General features: G+C 41.7%; 1 protein-coding gene across 1 annotated transcript in view; it reads left to right on the top strand.

Annotated features, from left to right (window-relative positions):
• Nucleotides 1–17,800, top strand: part of LOC134910183 (alcohol dehydrogenase 1-like) — a 209,285-nt gene that overhangs the window by 172,840 nt on the left and 18,645 nt on the right. Inside the window, exons 7-8 of the mRNA XM_063917926.1 lie at nt 5,903–6,038; nt 14,983–15,121. Of these exons, the coding sequence (XP_063773996.1) occupies nt 5,903–6,038; nt 14,983–15,121 (275 nt within the window). The remainder of the gene's footprint in view (nt 1–5,902; nt 6,039–14,982; nt 15,122–17,800) is intronic.

The following is a 17,800-nucleotide window of genomic DNA, read 5'->3' as shown; positions in this document are numbered from 1 at the left end:
GTCCTATATATCCCCCTCTCAGAGGAAACATTTGTATTGGATGATTCGGGCTCCTGCTTGAAAAGTAGACATGATAATGCTACTTTCCACCAGTGTTTTTGGGAATGTAGAAAGATGTAAATTTTTTTGGAATAAGGTTCTGGCATATGTTAAAATGATTATTGGACAGAGTTTTCCTAAAGAGCCAATATCCATATTGTACTGTCACTTTAACAATTAGATTCGTTGGACTTTCACACATCCTTATCTTAAACTTTTCCCCGTATTAATAGTTATTTCGACAGGCACTCAAAGAATAATCCTTCACAAATGGATATCTTCCTCACCTCCTTTACTGACTGAAGTAAAACAAGACCTTCTAGAGGTTGTCACAACTGAGGGCTGATGCTGACCAGGGGGAAGCCTCAGTTGTAGGGGCTGAGGTATATGTGTACCTGGGAGGCAGTACAGGGTTCTTAGACATGCAGGGAACCTTTAGAACAAATGCCCAAAGGCGTGACCAAGACAGCAAAGGAAAGTTCAAAGGTTTTATTAAACACAGTTCAGAGGAATACTGAGGACTTGGTACTTGTAATAGGAAACAGTTCAGAGAAATACTTGGGATCGATGATGGAACACCGATGGTGACTTGGTATCGATGGTGGAACACCGATGGTTACTGGGGATCGATGGTGGAACACCGATGGTGACTTGGGATCGATGGCGGAACACCGATGGAGACTTGGGATCGATGGCGGAACACCGATGGAGACTTGGGATCGATGGCGGAGCACCGATGGTTACTGGGGATCGATGGCGGAGCACCGATGGTAACTTGGGATCGATGGCGGAACACCGATGGAGACTTGGGATCGATGGCGGAACACCGATGGAGACTTGGGATCGATGACGGAACACCGATGGTTACTGGCAGGGCAGAGCACCGCTAGAAGCTGGAAGCCGGTCTCGGGTAACTGCCAGTCACAGGGCGCAATGATGAGACACTGCAGAGTCAGGCTGTACAGCAGAGAAAGTCCATGGAAGAACTGCACACTGGAATCACTGTAGACAATTGAAGCACTGACCTCTTTCCACCCCAGGAACAAGATATTTATACCAGCTGGGAAACAGGGATTGGCTGGCTGATTAACCAGAGACCAGAGTGCAGCTGCTGGGTAATCAGGCTGAGAGCAGAGTGCAGCTGATAGGCTGAAAGGTAACATGTGATTAGGAAAACATGGCTGCGCCCATGTTAGCTTTTGGAGGGAAAGATTGTTTGTAACTTGCATGTGAAACTTAACCCTGATGCTGCCAGAATCACAGTAAAGAGATTAGAGACAGAGATGCAGCGTGCTGCACACAGACAGTGCAGATGGAATCCAGGCTTGGAACACTGGGACAGTCTCAGGAGGCAATTGGAAGGTAAATACTGATAAGGAATTACCTGGATCGTGACAGCACCCCCTCCTTTAGGAGTGGCCCCAGGACACTTCTTATAAATTCTTTACCTGAACAAATGGAAGAATCTAGATTGAATCCTGATGAACTTGAACTGGCTGGAACCAGATGAGACTGTACTGGACCTATGGACGAGACCAGATTGAGTCCAGACAAACTTGAACCGGCTGAGACCGGCGGAGACTTTGGGCCGACGGATAGGAGAGGATTGATTTTGGAGACCGTTGAATCAGCTGGAACTGAAGGAGTCTTTGGACCTACGGATGGAACCGGATTGGGTCCAGAAAAGCTTGAACCGGCTGGGACCGGAGGAGTCTTTGGATTGACATTCGAATCAGCTGGAACTGAAGGAGTCTGAATCCGGTTAGAACCGGAATGAGTGGTATCTGAGTGTTCAGTTAGACCATCCTGGACATGGTCCATGCTGGATGCCAACAGGGTGGTGCTCTCTGAAGACGGCAAACAGGAGTTCATAACTGCATCTGTAGCACAAAAATTTCCATCTGGGAACTTGGCTCTGGATACTTCCCTTGGGGCTGAAACTTTGGTGACCCCTCCTGGGGTTGACGAATCAGACACCTCTCTCAGGGTTGTTTTCTCCAGCACCCCTCCTGGGGTTGACAGATCAGAAACTCCTTTTTGAGAAGACTCATATGCCCCTACTAGAGCTTGAACATTGGATACCCCTCCTGGGGCTGTAGACACAGACGCCCCTTCTTGGGCTGTAGACACAGACGCCCCTTCTTGGGCTGTAGATACAGACGCCCCTTCTTGGGCTGTGGACACAGACGCCCCATCTTGGGCTGTAGACACAGACGCCCCATCTTGGGCTGAGTAAAGAGCGTCATCATTCCAGGAAAGTTCGGACGCTAGGATCTGGTACTGTACCAGATATTTACCGACTGTTCGTGTCCCCTGACGTAGCCTGAGGATATCAGAGGAGGCAGAGGTCACACGACCTGGTTCGTCAAAGATGCACCTGAAGGTTGCCACGAAGTCTGCATATGAAGAGAGCAGGGCATCAGACTTCTCCCATAGAGGTGATACCCAATCGAGGGCGGAGCCACTGAGGAGGGAGCTGATGTAAGCAACCTTGGTGCGGTCAGTTGGGAAACTGCCAGGTTGTAACTCGAAATATATCTCACACTGCTTTAGGAAACCCCGACAGGCTTTTGGGGAACCATCAAACTTGGCAGGTGTCGGTAAATGGAGACAAGGAGCAGAAACAGGAATGGTGGGTGGGGATACCACCAAAGGTACTGCAGTCGGCACACTGGACGCCCCTGAACCACGGAGGGTTACTTGTATTCCATCCAGCCGAGAGGAGAGGTTCTGGAGACAGCGGATCACATGGCCCTGTGCAGTCTCCTGACGTTCAATGCAGGCTGCAAGTTCTTGCATCGGCCTGGTCGCTTGGACCTGGTCTCTGGCCGGATCCATCTGGGGGTCAGTGCTTACTGTCACAACTGAGGGCTGATGCTGACCAGGGGGAAGCCTCAGTTGTAGGGGCTGAGGTATATGTGTACCTGGGAGGCAGTACAGGGTTCTTAGACATGCAGGGAACCTTTAGAACAAATGCCCAAAGGCGTGACCAAGACAGCAAAGGAAAGTTCAAAGGTTTTATTAAACACAGTTCAGAGGAATACTGAGGACTTGGTACTTGTAATAGGAAACAGTTCAGAGAAATACTTGGGATCGATGATGGAACACCGATGGTGACTTGGTATCGATGGTGGAACACCGATGGTTACTGGGGATCGATGGTGGAACACCGATGGTGACTTGGGATCGATGGCGGAACACCGATGGAGACTTGGGATCGATGGCGGAACACCGATGGAGACTTGGGATCGATGGCGGAGCACCGATGGTAACTTGGGATCGATGGCGGAACACCGATGGAGACTTGGGATCGATGGCGGAACACCGATGGAGACTTGGGATCGATGGCGGAACACCGATGGAGACTTGGGATCGATGGCGGAGCACCGATGGTTACTGGGGATCGATGGCGGAGCACCGATGGTAACTTGGGATCGATGGCGGAACACCGATGGAGACTTGGGATCGATGGCGGAACACCGATGGAGACTTGGGATCGATGACGGAACACCGATGGTTACTGGCAGGGCAGAGCACCGCTAGAAGCTGGAAGCCGGTCTCGGGTAACTGCCAGTCACAGGGCGCAATGATGAGACACTGCAGAGTCAGGCTGTACAGCAGAGAAAGTCCATGGAAGAACTGCACACTGGAATCACTGTAGACAATTGAAGCACTGACCTCTTTCCACCCCAGGAACAAGATATTTATACCAGCTGGGAAACAGGGATTGGCTGGCTGATTAACCAGAGACCAGAGTGCAGCTGCTGGGTAATCAGGCTGAGAGCAGAGTGCAGCTGATAGGCTGAAAGGTAACATGTGATTAGGAAAACATGGCTGCGCCCATGTTAGCTTTTGGAGGGAAAGATTGTTTGTAACTTGCATGTGAAACTTAACCCTGATGCTGCCAGAATCACAGTAAAGAGATTAGAGACAGAGATGCAGCGTGCTGCACACAGACAGTGCAGATGGAATCCAGGCTTGGAACACTGGGACAGTCTCAGGAGGCAATTGGAAGGTAAATACTGATAAGGAATTACCTGGATCGTGACAGAGGTGCTCTAGTAAATTGGAGTATTTATTGAATCCTTGGAGCCTACAGTGCAACAGGAGTTATTCATAATTGATTCTACTTCTTGACTCTATATATTGGACTTTTTATATGTATAGACCCATGGATTCCCATTCTTCCTAAATGTTCACATCTGACCATTGCTCTTGTCCTTTCCTGCTGGAAATCTCTCAAAAACAAATATTCTGACTCATCGGCAGCCTCCCCTCTTGTATCCTTTCTCTCAAATGACCAATTTCCACCAGGCTCAGGCTTCAGGGCATTCCATCACTGTTGCACGGCAGGTGTCTTTTTGTTTGGACAGCTGGGGGGTGTGAGTGGTATAATTTCCTTCAGTGATATCTGTGCCAAGTGGAGCATCGCCCATGTTGAGGAGTGGAGATACTTGTAGATTTGTCATTTATTACACACACTGCATGCTCTACCATGTTCTATGTAGAGATCTTACTCCCTTTGTACTGTATACTGTATCTAAGCCCTTGTGCCCTGAGTCACACCTTCTCCCTTTTGTACAAATCCTCTTAACAGAAACTGGTTTTGCTCTGCCACAATTAATTTAAACTTGAGAATGGTCATTGGTGCGGAGTTGAAGGAGGACAAATGGGAAAACATCTTCCAACTAGTCCACGCTAGCTCACATAGTGCTTGCGTGGTGGGAATCCAATATAAATTCCTTTTTCAGATGGTACTGGTGCTCCGATACTTTATGTAAGATTCATATTGGTGTTTCCAATGTCTATTGGAGATGTTCTTTGGCTCTTGGTACCCCATTTTACATATGATGGCAATATCCCACTATCAGACCCTTCTGGAACAATGTGATCCAATTCTTAGCAAACTTCATGGGGAAACAATTACATCTGATCCTTCTTTTTGCTCTTTCATCTGTCATCAATGTTTATATCAAAATTTAAGACCTCTCATTTGTGCAACTTGAATAATGCTCCCAAATCCATTATTCTGGTTCACTGGTGCTCCTCCTCTCCTCCAGACTTCTTCATGGACATGGACAATGTTATGACTTCTGCAGATGATACGTATGAGGCCGTCAGAGAGACTTGGTTCTTCTGGGTAAACTTTAAGAACTCTGCTACTTTTAAAGATAATCATTCTGCCTTCCCCCTAGGTGACATTTAGAATATTGCTTTATTCTTTAGGTCCTTAGGGCCTAATTCAGAGTTGATCGCAGCTGAAATTTTGTTAGTAGTTGGGCAAAACCATCTGCACTGCAGGTGGGGGGGGGGGGGGGGGCAGATATAACATGTGCAGAGAGCATTAGATTTGGGTGGGGTGTGTTCAAACTTAAATCTGAATTGCAGTGTAAAAATAAAGCAGCCTGTTTACCCTACACAGAAACAAAATAACCCACCCAAATCTAACTCTCTCTGCACATGTTATATCTGCCACACCTGCAGTGCACATGGTTTTGCCCAAGTGCTAACAAATTTGCTGCTGCGATCAACTCTGAATTACCCCCATTGTCCCCTAGCTATAGCAATAATTGTGGCATATTCTACTGGTTCTCTGCTCATTTTCTTTAGGACAGCCCCCCTCTCCCTTTTCCTTTGCATTCTATACCATAAGACTGCCTATAAACCTGTATGTATAAATAATAATTTTTTGTATAATGATCATAAAAATAGAATGACCTGCAATTTTTTTTACAATTAATATCATTCCTGCTTTCATTGCTTTAAGCATTGCTTGCAGAAGCTGCTGCTAGTGAATGTATCATTATAAACTGAAGCAAGAATCAAACCCTTTCTTCTATTCTCTGCATGTGTCTTTATACAGGTTTCAGCACTTCAGTCTAGTCACTTCAGTGCTGGTATTACAGTTATTGTTGGATTGGCTGATTCACAAGCAAAGCTCTCATTTGATCCAATGCTGGTTCTCTCAGGACGTACTATAAAAGGTGCTTTTCTTGGAGGTATGTAAAGGTGAATTATAATCGCAACTGACAAAAATTACAAAATTGTTTTTGCACTTAACAAAAATGTCCTGACCTTATCACAGCAAATATGATAGAGATATACCACAAGATGGCTTGTACTTTCCATTTTAAATTTTGGCATAACATACACAAGCTACAGTACAGTCAAAACTCAAACATACATGCATGCAGATATACTGTATAGATACATAGGAGCTTTGTGCAAGAAACAGGCAAATTTAAAAGTTGCAACTGTTTCTTAAATTGACACCACAAAGAGACACCTTATAGTAAATAGACCTTCCAGAGTCTGAGTAAAACTTACGCTTGTTGATACATTTATGCTTTGAATTGTAACAACTGTATCGAGTCAGTGGAAACAATATAAATCCACAAGCTTAATTTTTACACCTGACATGATATAGTGACCGTGTTTACAAGTATACAAATAACAGATATTTCATAGTGAGCAATTGCTCCAGTGTTTGAACAAAGAACTAATAAACATGTCTAGCTATCTGCAGACATGTACAATGGTAATGAATTCAATGAATTCACAGGTGTCAGTTGAGTTCTACTACAGCAGTTGGAATGATAAACATTGTTCAGATCCTGAAGAATTGGATAGTTCTAACAGGCATATAAATAGTGAGACCTCTCTCCAGTGCCTGGTATGGAATAATAAAACACAGTACATAATATTCTGGTGCATGTTGAATATAATAATGGAACATGGAGTATAATACTGCTAAAATTGATCTAAACAGAATTAGTAGAAATTAGAGTAACTGGTTACCAAGTCACTGATTGAAAGCAACAGTGGTTATCATATAGAGTTAACTCACTGTATAGGTGATAATTTATTCACCCAAAATATATTAAAATAAAACTTATTGGTAATAACAACGGACATTCTACAGTGAGCCTCACCCCCAGTATCTGCTTACTAAGTTCAATAAATAGTGTACATTATTTACACTAGCAGGACCATTAATTGCTCAACAATAACCTTATCCCTGGTACTAATAGCTATACTTAACCACATTAAGTACCCGTGATATACACTTAGCTAATATAGTCAATTACTGTCTATTCCCCTAAAATTATAGAAAATATCTTATCTAACAATCCCTAATAATTTATTCTAATAATCATTCCCAATAGGATATTTAGATAAAAACTACAGTATAGTGAAGTTGAGCAATAATAATGAAAGAGACAAATAAAAATTGGACACACTTACATTTTTAATACACAAATATTTTTTTTCTTTTCATTCATTTTATTACTTTTTTAACCAATATGTCACCTTTCTGAGACATGAATTTAATGGAACAATTTGAACACCTTTTCCTTTCCTTGTTTCTCCATATACAATATTGGTCTGAGGCAGCATCCCTGGTTAGATATACCACTAACAAATACACTTTCATTTGGGGTACCTAAATAAGTATTATCAATAAGTTCTTGTGCAATAGAAATCCCCAACTGCTCATCATATACTAGGAGACAGGGGCAGGGCACAGTAACTGGTGATAAGGCAGTGACGCTTGTGCATACCCATAGCTGAATTTCATACTGCAGATGACAGTTGCATCTGTACAGTTTTCAGGAATATGACCTGTACAATATTGAATGCAAATGATTGGGGTGTTTATGTAATATGATGTAATGTGTGCAAAGGGTTGTGTAATTGACAATAAATAACATCTGTGCAAATGATGTGAAACTTGAATAGTTGTGTTGTTCAATGTCACTTGAAATCACCTGAATGTAAAATAATCTGGTTGAAGATATATAAACAGGGAGATAATTGTTTTGTATATACTGTATACAAGGCTGTATAACAAGGAATTTATTTTTTATTGATACTTATATACAGTTTTTTATGTTTTTAATAATTTATTAGAAATACAAAATATATTATTAAAAGCTTGATAGAGACTTTTTATAGTTAAATATATTAGTGTTCATTTATCAAGCCCTATCAATTGTGATAAAGCCAAATCTCGGCTGAGGCTCCACTATTTGCAATTATGTCTTAACAGCAAATAACATTTTAACCTGAGATCACCACACAGACACTTGGGTTTGGCAAACGATAATTACCACAATATATTTTGGTAAATTGGAAAAAGAGGAATGGTGATACATCAATCAGCTGCACATTCAAGTGACACCAAAAGCAGTCAGAGATAGTGCCAGTACTAGTACCACTCAAAGCACTCCCTCTTGGGTTGTGACACTGGCATACTCTACAATCAGCTCCTGTGCCACATGCATCCACTGACGATGATACTTTTCTGCCATCACAAAGATGCCCATGGATAATGCAGCACCCCATTAACCATAAAGCTGACAAAATGCAAAACAATTCCATCAAACCCTCCTTGCTCAGATGCACCCTAGTAAAGCTACCCACAGTCAAACTTTAAATGAGGATACTATATAACACAACTTCCAAACTGAGAAATGTCAGCATGAATCATTATGCAGACACCTTTGCTCTGGGCCCTCCACACTTGCTGAGGTGTTATCTCCAGGCCACAATCACCTCACCAGGCCAATGGCCTTCAACTCGCAAAATTCTCTCTTGACCTCTAAAATCAAGTTAACAATGGCTGGATTAACAATGGGTGGATGGAGCTGCAGCTCTAGGCCCCCCACTGAAAATAAGCCCATAGGAGTCACAGCAGTGACAGGCAAAAAATAATTCTTGTCACAGACTGCCAGTGCCCATCCTTTCTCCCATGCATCTCCTCCTCTGACTCCAGCACTCTCACCTGAGATCCATGCAGGCAGTGTGGTGGCCACCCCTCACCTCCAGTCTCTTCTACACTCAGGGTCCTGAGCCTCTCACTCAGTCCCCCAGGCTGCACCGGTAGCTGCTTCTGATGCAGGAAGCCTGGTAAGTTTAATGGCTTCTTGTTTAGTGGCATCAATTAGTGTGTGTATGTATAATGTATGTGTGGTGTGTGTGTGTGTGTGTGTGTGTGTGTGTGTGTGTGTGTGTACTGTGTGTGTGTATACTGTATGTGTGTGTACTATACTGTATATGTGGTGTGTGTACTGTATGCATGTGTACTGTATGTGTATGTACAGTGTGTGTGTGTGTGTGTGCGTGAATGTACTGTGTGTGTACTGTATGTGAAGTGTGCATACGGTATGTGTAGTGTGTGTACTGTAAGTGGGGTGTGTGTGTGTTCTGTATGTGTGTGTATACTGTATGTGTGGTGTGTGTGTACTGCATGTGTGTGTACTGTATGTGTGTGTACTGTGTGTGTATACTGTATGTGTGATGTGTATACTGTATGTGTGTGTACTGTATGTGTGGTTTGTGTACTGCGTGTATACTGTATGTGTGCATACTGTACAGTTTGTGTGTGTATACTGTATGTGTGTGTACTGTGTTTGTACACTGTATGTGTAGTGTGTGTGCGCTATATGTGTGTATACTAGATGCCTTTTTAGTGTGTACTGTGTGTATAAATGTGGGGGTGTGCACTTTGTGGGGGTGGGGGTGTACTGTGTGTGTATATACTGTATGTGTGTATAGTGTGTTCTGTGTGTTTGTATATGTGGGGGTGGGGGTGTGTGTACTTTATGTGTGTGTAGTGTGCACTGTGTGTGTACATGTGATGTGTTTACTGTATGTGTGTGTGTGTGTGTGTGTGTGTGTGTGTGTGTGTGTGTGTGTGTATGTGGTGGTGTGTATATGTGTGTGTGTATATATATATATATATATATATACTGTATATGGTGGTAGTTGTGTGTGTGTGTGTGTGTGTGTGTGTGTGTGTGTGTGTGTAAATGTGTGGTGGTAGTTGTGGGCAGTGGCAAGACTAGCGAGCGGTGGGCCCAGGTGCAACAAAATGTTTTGCACTCCCCCCTCTTCATCCCGTCCAAGTCCTCCCCCTCAACCCTGGAGAGGATCTGGTGAGGGGAACCTGCTCAGGGCCAGGAAAATGGATACCTAGCAACAGTGCCATATCTAGACATTTTAGCGCTGTGTGCAAGAAACGGCATCAGCGCCCCCCCCTTTATGTAAAACAAGAGCAGTGCGTGCTGCAGCCACGCGCCAAAAATATAGGGGCATGGCTTCATGGGGAAGGGGCGTGGTCACAAAATAATACCAATTCATTTAACGGCGCACAGTAGTCTCCATTATTCAAATTGCACCACACAGTAGCACCACTACACCAGGTAGAGCCCCTTTTACACTTACAGAGTCCCCTTTTTACACATTACGACAGACAGCATCCCCTTTTCACACATTACCGCTGACAGAGTCCACCTTTTGCACATTACGGCAGACATCGTCCCTTTTTTACACATTACAGCAGACAGCATCCCCTTTTTTATACCTTAAGGCAGACAGTGTACCCTTTTTACACATTACGGCAGACAGCGTCCCCTTTTTTACACATTACGATAGACAGACAGACAGAAAGAATAGATTATATTTACTGTCTCCACTGGCTCAGACAGTCAGGCAGATCGGTGCAAGCAATCCTGCAGATGATGATCCCGGGCAGGCAGGGAAGGAGGGGGACTCGGGACAGGAGCCGCAGCAGTACAGTGTAATTAGTGGCGGCACCGCTGCAGCTGTTACTCTCCTTCCACATAGGCTGGCCGCCACTCCACATAGGTGGCCAGCCTATGTGGAAGGAGAGGGACAGCTGCAGCAGCTCCACCACCAATTACACTGCGCTGCTGCGGCTCCCGAGTCCCTCTCCCTCCTCCTCCTTCTCCCCGTGGCTGCGTTCCTGCTGCTCCACTCCTTTGGACCACAGCATACAGCGGCAGGCGGCATGTAATGAGTCAGTTTGACTTTTTACATGCCGCGCTGGCTTTGAGCTCCTTGACAGTGGCGGGCCCCCGTGCAAGGCACCGCTTGCACTGGTGGTAGTTCCGCCACTGGTTGTGGGCGTGTCTCAATTTTGTGTGTGTATTTAGGTGGTTGTGTGAGGAGGTGAATGTGTTACTGGGCACTGGGATGTTGAAATTGATTAATGAATGTAATTAGTCCTAGGTGGGGGTAGTTAACGGGTGCTGCCGTGTGTAGTAATAGGTGCTGCTGTAAGTGTAGCAACGGGTGCTGCGGTGTGTGTAGTAAGGTGCAGCATGTGAGTGTAGTAAGGGGTTCTGCAGTGTGTGTAGTAAGAGGTGCTGCTGTGTGAGTGTGGTAACGGATGCTGAGTGTGTGTAGTAAGAGCTTCTGCATTGTGTGTAGTAATGGATGCTGCTGTGTGTGGGAGCTTTATAGAAGCTGATAGGGTGGATGAATGTACTAATAGCTACTGTGAGAAGGGATTGATAATGAATTGGGGAGAGATGGGTTAATGGATGCACAGAGGCAATTAAGGTGATTGAAGGAAGGCACTAGCCACAGCCCATTGATGCAGACCACTCCCCCACACCACTGGTCATGCCCCCACATCATTAGTCACACCCCCAGCAGCAGCGCATAATAGACCCTTTGGAAATTTCAGCTCCAGGCCCATTTGGACCTTAATCTGGCACTACCCATGTGCTCCCAGTGCAGATAACTACAAATATGTGCAGCACCATATAGGAGGAGAACCATCCCAGCACATCCCATGCTTCCCCAACTAATTCATAGAATGCACACCCAATAGAGTGGCTCAATGAATAAAGAAATGCCCCCCCCCCCCCCAAAAAAAAAAAAAAATGTGAATCCCCCCTGAGATGGAAGAGATAAGAAAATGTTAATAATATTCACAAGTGAATTAAGGTTGCCATTTCCCACAAACTGTAGTACAGTATGCTTTCTATAAATAGTGTATTTAGTAGTTATATAAATTAATATACAGGTTGAGTATCCCATATCCAAATATTCCGAAATACAGAATATTCCGAAATACGGACTTTTTTGAGTGAGAGTGAGATAGTGAAACCTTTGTTTTTTGATGGCTCAATGTACACAAACTTTGTTTAATACACAAAGTTATTAAAAATATTGTATTAAATGACCTTCAGGCTGTGTATATAAGGTGTATATGAAACATAAATGAATTGTGTGAATGTACACACACTTTGTTTAATACACAAAGTTATAAAAAATATTAGCTAAAATTACCTTCAGGCTGTGTGTATAAGGTGTATATGTAACATAAATGCATTCTGTGCTTAGATTTAGGTCCCATCACCATGATATCTCACTATGGTATGCAATTATTCCAAAATACGGAAAAATCCCATATCCAAAATACCTCTGGTCCCAAGCATTTTGGATAAGGGATACTCAACCTGTATATATATATTTATATAGTTGTGTGTATATATATATATATATATATAGTTGTATATATATATATATATATATATATATATATATATATTATACAGAGAGCCCAACACTCACCTTAGTAAGCTCACACATCTCAATTTATCAGTACTTAAGTAAATTATGGGGTTTTAGTGCTTGGATTGTACAATGCATTTAAGCTTGCAGCCCAACATCAAGGTGCCCCATCTCACTGCAAGTCCTACTCTATTGCCTAAACTTTTAAACACCTGGCCACTGCTATCACATCAGCAAAAATTGAAAATATGTTTCCATGTTTAAAGCTCACCTGCTAACTAACTTATGGGAGACAGTCACCAACACAGCTTGAGCGATGCAACATGGTGAAACATGGCTTGCTTCATAGCATGCCAGGCTGCCACTATTGCGACTATTTGCAGCCAGCAATTGTGCAATTAATTCCTAACAATCACCAGCTGCAAACAGACACAGCAAGCCATGTTGTAGCAAAGAAGAGCATGACTACGTCTGTATGTATATATACAGAAAATAAGTGAGCTTGCGACGGTGAGTGCTGGATTTTCTTTTTGTACATATATATATATATATATATATATATATATATATATATATATATATATATATAAATAATACTCAAATATATATATACACACACATACTCAAATATATATACACATATATACACATATATATATAATTCACAAGGTATAGGCACTCACCAATTTCTTCAATATAAAGTGCTTTAATCAGTCATAGCAGCATCAAACAAGCCAACAGGCTGGTACATATATAAATATATATATATATATATATATATATATATATATTTATATATATATATAAATATGGTAGAGAGAATGGCACTCCCAAAGCAATAGGTCATAAATCAGCTGGTGCCCTCAAATATATAACTTTTTACAAGAATGGAGGTGCGGCACTCGTGGCATTAATAACGGACATACAGCGGTCACATATTTGTAGTAACGTTTCAGTGCCCCAGCACTGAAACATTACTACAAATACGTGACCGCTGTATGTCCGTTAATAATGCCGCGAGTGCCGCACCTCCATTCTGGTATATATATATACATATATATATATATGTGTGTGTGTGTGTGTGTGTGTGTGTGTGTGTGTTTGTGTGTGTGTATATTGCAGAAGCCTAAAGCTTAAGAACCCGTCATTGCCCAGTTTTACATTTTCCAATTATTAAGTTGGCAATGTTTTTGTGGTGTAGCCAGTAGCCCTGATCCCCAGCTTCTCTTTCTGTTCACTTTTCCATTGCAAGATGGGTTTGAAGTTTTCCTTATGTTATTAATGTTGCTTTTACAAGGCTTTTAGGTACACAACAATCTTGTCTTCCCACCTCTATTACTCTCAGTTATTTTATTTAATTGATTAGTAGATATTTTAGTCAATTATTTCAGGTCATAGAATTATGGTCATTTCTGTCAGTTATTACAGTTCACTACAGTTTTAATTAGTAAAAAGTCTCACTGTCAGAGTTCTGCCCAGTGTATGCCAACAGGTGGGACAAACAGTTCCCTAACCCTCTAGTATGTCGCCTGGGATCCAATGTTACCCCTCTGTGAAGTTTTCCTCAAAATACATCCAGTAGAATGCTCAGAACTGTCTCTCTTGGTCAAGGTTTTGAACAGCATACACCAACGGGAGGTCCAACTGGGACCCCAAAACCCTAGTATGTCTTCTGGGATAAATGTTACCACTCTATGAAGTGTTTATCCAAATCCATCCAGTGGCAGGCACAGAAAAGACTCCATGGGTCAAAGTTCAGCCCAGCATACACTAATGGGAGGTCCAACCAAGATACATATCCTCCATAACCTTGTCTCAAGGATTCCCTGGCAGCTGTAATGAGCAATGGCCATGAGAGATCCATCAGTCTGAAAACAGAAACCTTCTGTGAAACATGCAAATAAAAATTGGGCATGCATTGTATGCAAATGTTAATATATCCATCTACCCATAACATCAAGATATCTTGTAAAGGTGCTTTCTTACTCCTCAGATAATATTATATAAACCTTATAAATTGGTCATTTGCAAATGCTATATTGTATCAGTTCAGGTGACATAATTGTAAGATAGTCTCTCTTATAGTTAAGATACATTAAAGGCTCATATTTGCTCCAAGAATTGAGGGCCTTGTAATCTCTGCCAAGATAGTTCTAAATCTTAACTTCAAAAAAATGTTGCCACCAATAGTGGAGAACAATCATATTTCTGCCATTAGTGGTAAAAGGTCAATGGTTGTTCCCCATTGATGGTCAGTAGCCATCACTAGCATTTCACTCCTCTTCTGCTTGTCTACTACTGCTCCTCTTTACTCCCCCTGATGTAACTCTTGCTGTTATGCTATTTATGCCCTAGATTCCCCGCAACCGATGCTTTATCTCTGAGCTTTTCTCTACCCATCATACATGCAACAACATCCATATTACGTACAGTAGCTATGGCTTTCTGAACTGTTTTTTGAATTTGTTGTACAAAGGTCTATCTTTTGCATTTGTTTTCCCAATTTTGTATTGATTTCCCAAGATAATGGGTGACACTTAACAAAAAATTTAAACTGCACTGTGGATACATTTTGTTTCAGCTTCACAAATTAACTTTTTATTGTTTTATTTCCAGGTTATAAGAGTAAAGATAGTATTCCTCAACTAGTTTCAGATATGATGAAAGGCAAGTTTTCTTTGGATAGACTGATCTCTCACAAATTGCCTTTTATTGAAATAAATAAAGGATTTGAACTTCTGCGCAAAGGAAAAAGGTGCAGTATGTTTTAGAGATGTGCGCCATGTGTTTTGGATCTGTATTCATCTTCATTTTTTTAATGTTTTTTTTAATAAAATTGCCAAAAACAGGTAAAATTATGTTATTTGGGCATGTTTTTGTTCCTATGGTTATTAACCGCAATATCATTCATTTCCATTCAATTTTGACCTCATCATAGTTCGCAAAATTGTTTACCAATATTGGTCAAAGGCTGGCTGGCTAAGCTAAGCAACAGAGCAGTGGCACAATCACACTGCAGTTTAAAAGACTATATCACATCTATGAAACATTGCCACACTGCAGTGACAGACAGGATGGCAGATTAATAAACTGTATGACTCCATGAAGGACTATTAGTAGTGCGTACAATCTCCCAGAATTCATCTGTTTTGCAGCCACTAAGGCCATAAAAGAGTACTCTGTTTAAATCAAAGGATTCTTGACAAGGGTTGAAAGAACTGATTAATAATTGATTTTTAATACAAAAAAAAAACACAAAAATCTGTTATGTAGCCACAAAGAGGAAAAGCCATCCAGAAAACAAGATTACAGTATTAACAGCCACAGATTCCTGACAAAGGTTGAACTGTATGGATTCATTTAGAATACAGTAAAAGGCAAGAATCTGTTTTGCAGCGACTAAGAGTAAAGGCAATAAACAAGAGTACCACATTAATAGTCAAGGATTACTAGCAAGGATTAACATTTATTGATTCATTTAGAATACAAAAAGACATGCATCTGTTTTGCAGCCACTAAGCCACAGGGCCATAAACACGAGTATTACATTAATAGCCAAGGATTCTTCAATTTATTGTCCAATTTAGAAAATAAAAAGACAAGAATCAATTTTGCAGCCACTAAGACAGAAGGCCAAAAGAGTACACTGTTAACAGCAAAGGATTTCTGACAAGGGTTGAAAGAACTGATTTATGTATTGATTTAGAATACAAGTAATCTCCAGAATCTGTTTGGCAGCCATTAAGGGGTATATTTACAAAAGTGCAAGTTGTTAGATTTGGAAATGTTGCACATAGCAACCAATCAGATTCTAACCATTATCTTCCAGAAGGTGCTAGATAAATAAGTAGAATCTAATTGGTTTATATGGGAAACATCTCCACTTCTAAAAACCTGCACTTTAGTAAACATACCTCTATGAGAGAAGTCCATCCATAAAACAAAAGTGCTATATTAATAGCCAAAGATTCCTGACAAGGGTTGAAATATATGAATTACTTCAGAATACAAAAAAAGACAATAATCTGTTTTGCAGCCACTAAGACAAAATGCCATAAACCAAGAGTACAACATACTGTAAAAAGCCAAGGATATACAGAGAATCCTGGCACTAATGAGTATAATTTCTCTCATCCTATACAGCTGAGTGAGATAGTCGGTCTCACAAATATAAAGTGTACATGGAAAAATAGCAGCAATACAATCTATAAAGAACAAAATGTAACACCTACTCACTCACTTGGTATAATTTATAACAATTTATTAAACAGTATAACTGGTGAACACCACATTAAAAACATACATTGTTCTCTCATTAAGCAATTGTTCTCTCATTAAGCAACAAACTTGTCAGGCAATAATGATATATATATAATCGCAGTCCTCTACTTTAACAAAAATGATTAACAGAAGCAGTAGCTTAAAAACAGAAAGTTCATTTATATACTTTACCTCAGAAATACAAACTCAGAGGCTCATTCAGAATGAATAACAAATGGCAAATCGGGCAATTATTTGCAGTATGCTTGTGCACTGCAAATGCATTGCACGTGCGCGAAGACCGCATTGCAATTGCTGTGTATTTGCAGGCTCAGTGAGATGCAAATGCAAAGTGACTGACAAGAAATTACCATTAGTGGGAGGAAGCATGGCGTTTGTGGGGAGTGGTTGGGAAAACGGAAGAGTGTCATGGCTGTTTTCAGGTCGCATATCTGATGTCAGCTGTAATTGTTTGTGATTACAAATATGGTTCCGGTGCAAATGCATCCGCATTATTCTAAGTAGGTACTGTTGATGGTACTCAGTTTTTGCATATGGATTGCAATTCTGCAAATGCATACCCAGACTTGCGATTGCATTGGTGGGCGTCTTTCACCATTTCAGGGCAGCTCTTCACATGCTATTTTTAGCAGTAGCAGTTTTGAGACATTTTTTTAATTTCAGTCTCAATATAGATCCTTGCTGAATTGGCCCTTCAGTTGGTGGTCAGCAGGAGACACAGATTTTACCTTGATGGACTAAAAGGTATGTTTCTGAATAGATGAAATGTTCCTAATTAGAAGCAATAGAATCTGAAAAATAAAAACTCAGGGGGTTATTCAGGTTGGATCGCAGTTTAGAGATAATCTCAAATGGGTGATTGTCTCCAAAGTGCGCATGCCCTGCAGCGACAAAGCGCATGCGCTAGCAGTCACAGTGCGATCGCATTTCTGAGGGATGAGATCACACTTTTGATACTTTTGGGGGGCGGCGTTTTGATATTTCGGGGGAGTGGTCAGGCCAATGCAGGCGTGGCCAGACTGTTTCCGTGGTGACTGTGTGATGTCACATGCAGCCACTCTTATCAAGAAAATGGCAGCGGACCTCCTGCATACACAGCCTAACTGCAGCTGCAGGGTGTCATCAACAATTGCTGCGACCGCAATCCCATTGA

This window comes from Pseudophryne corroboree, chromosome 1, assembly GCF_028390025.1.
Source record: "Pseudophryne corroboree isolate aPseCor3 chromosome 1, aPseCor3.hap2, whole genome shotgun sequence".
Taxonomy (NCBI): domain Eukaryota; kingdom Metazoa; phylum Chordata; class Amphibia; order Anura; family Myobatrachidae; genus Pseudophryne; species Pseudophryne corroboree.
The sequence above is the reverse complement of the archived record's forward strand: the minus strand, read 5'-3'. Positions and strand labels throughout refer to the sequence as shown.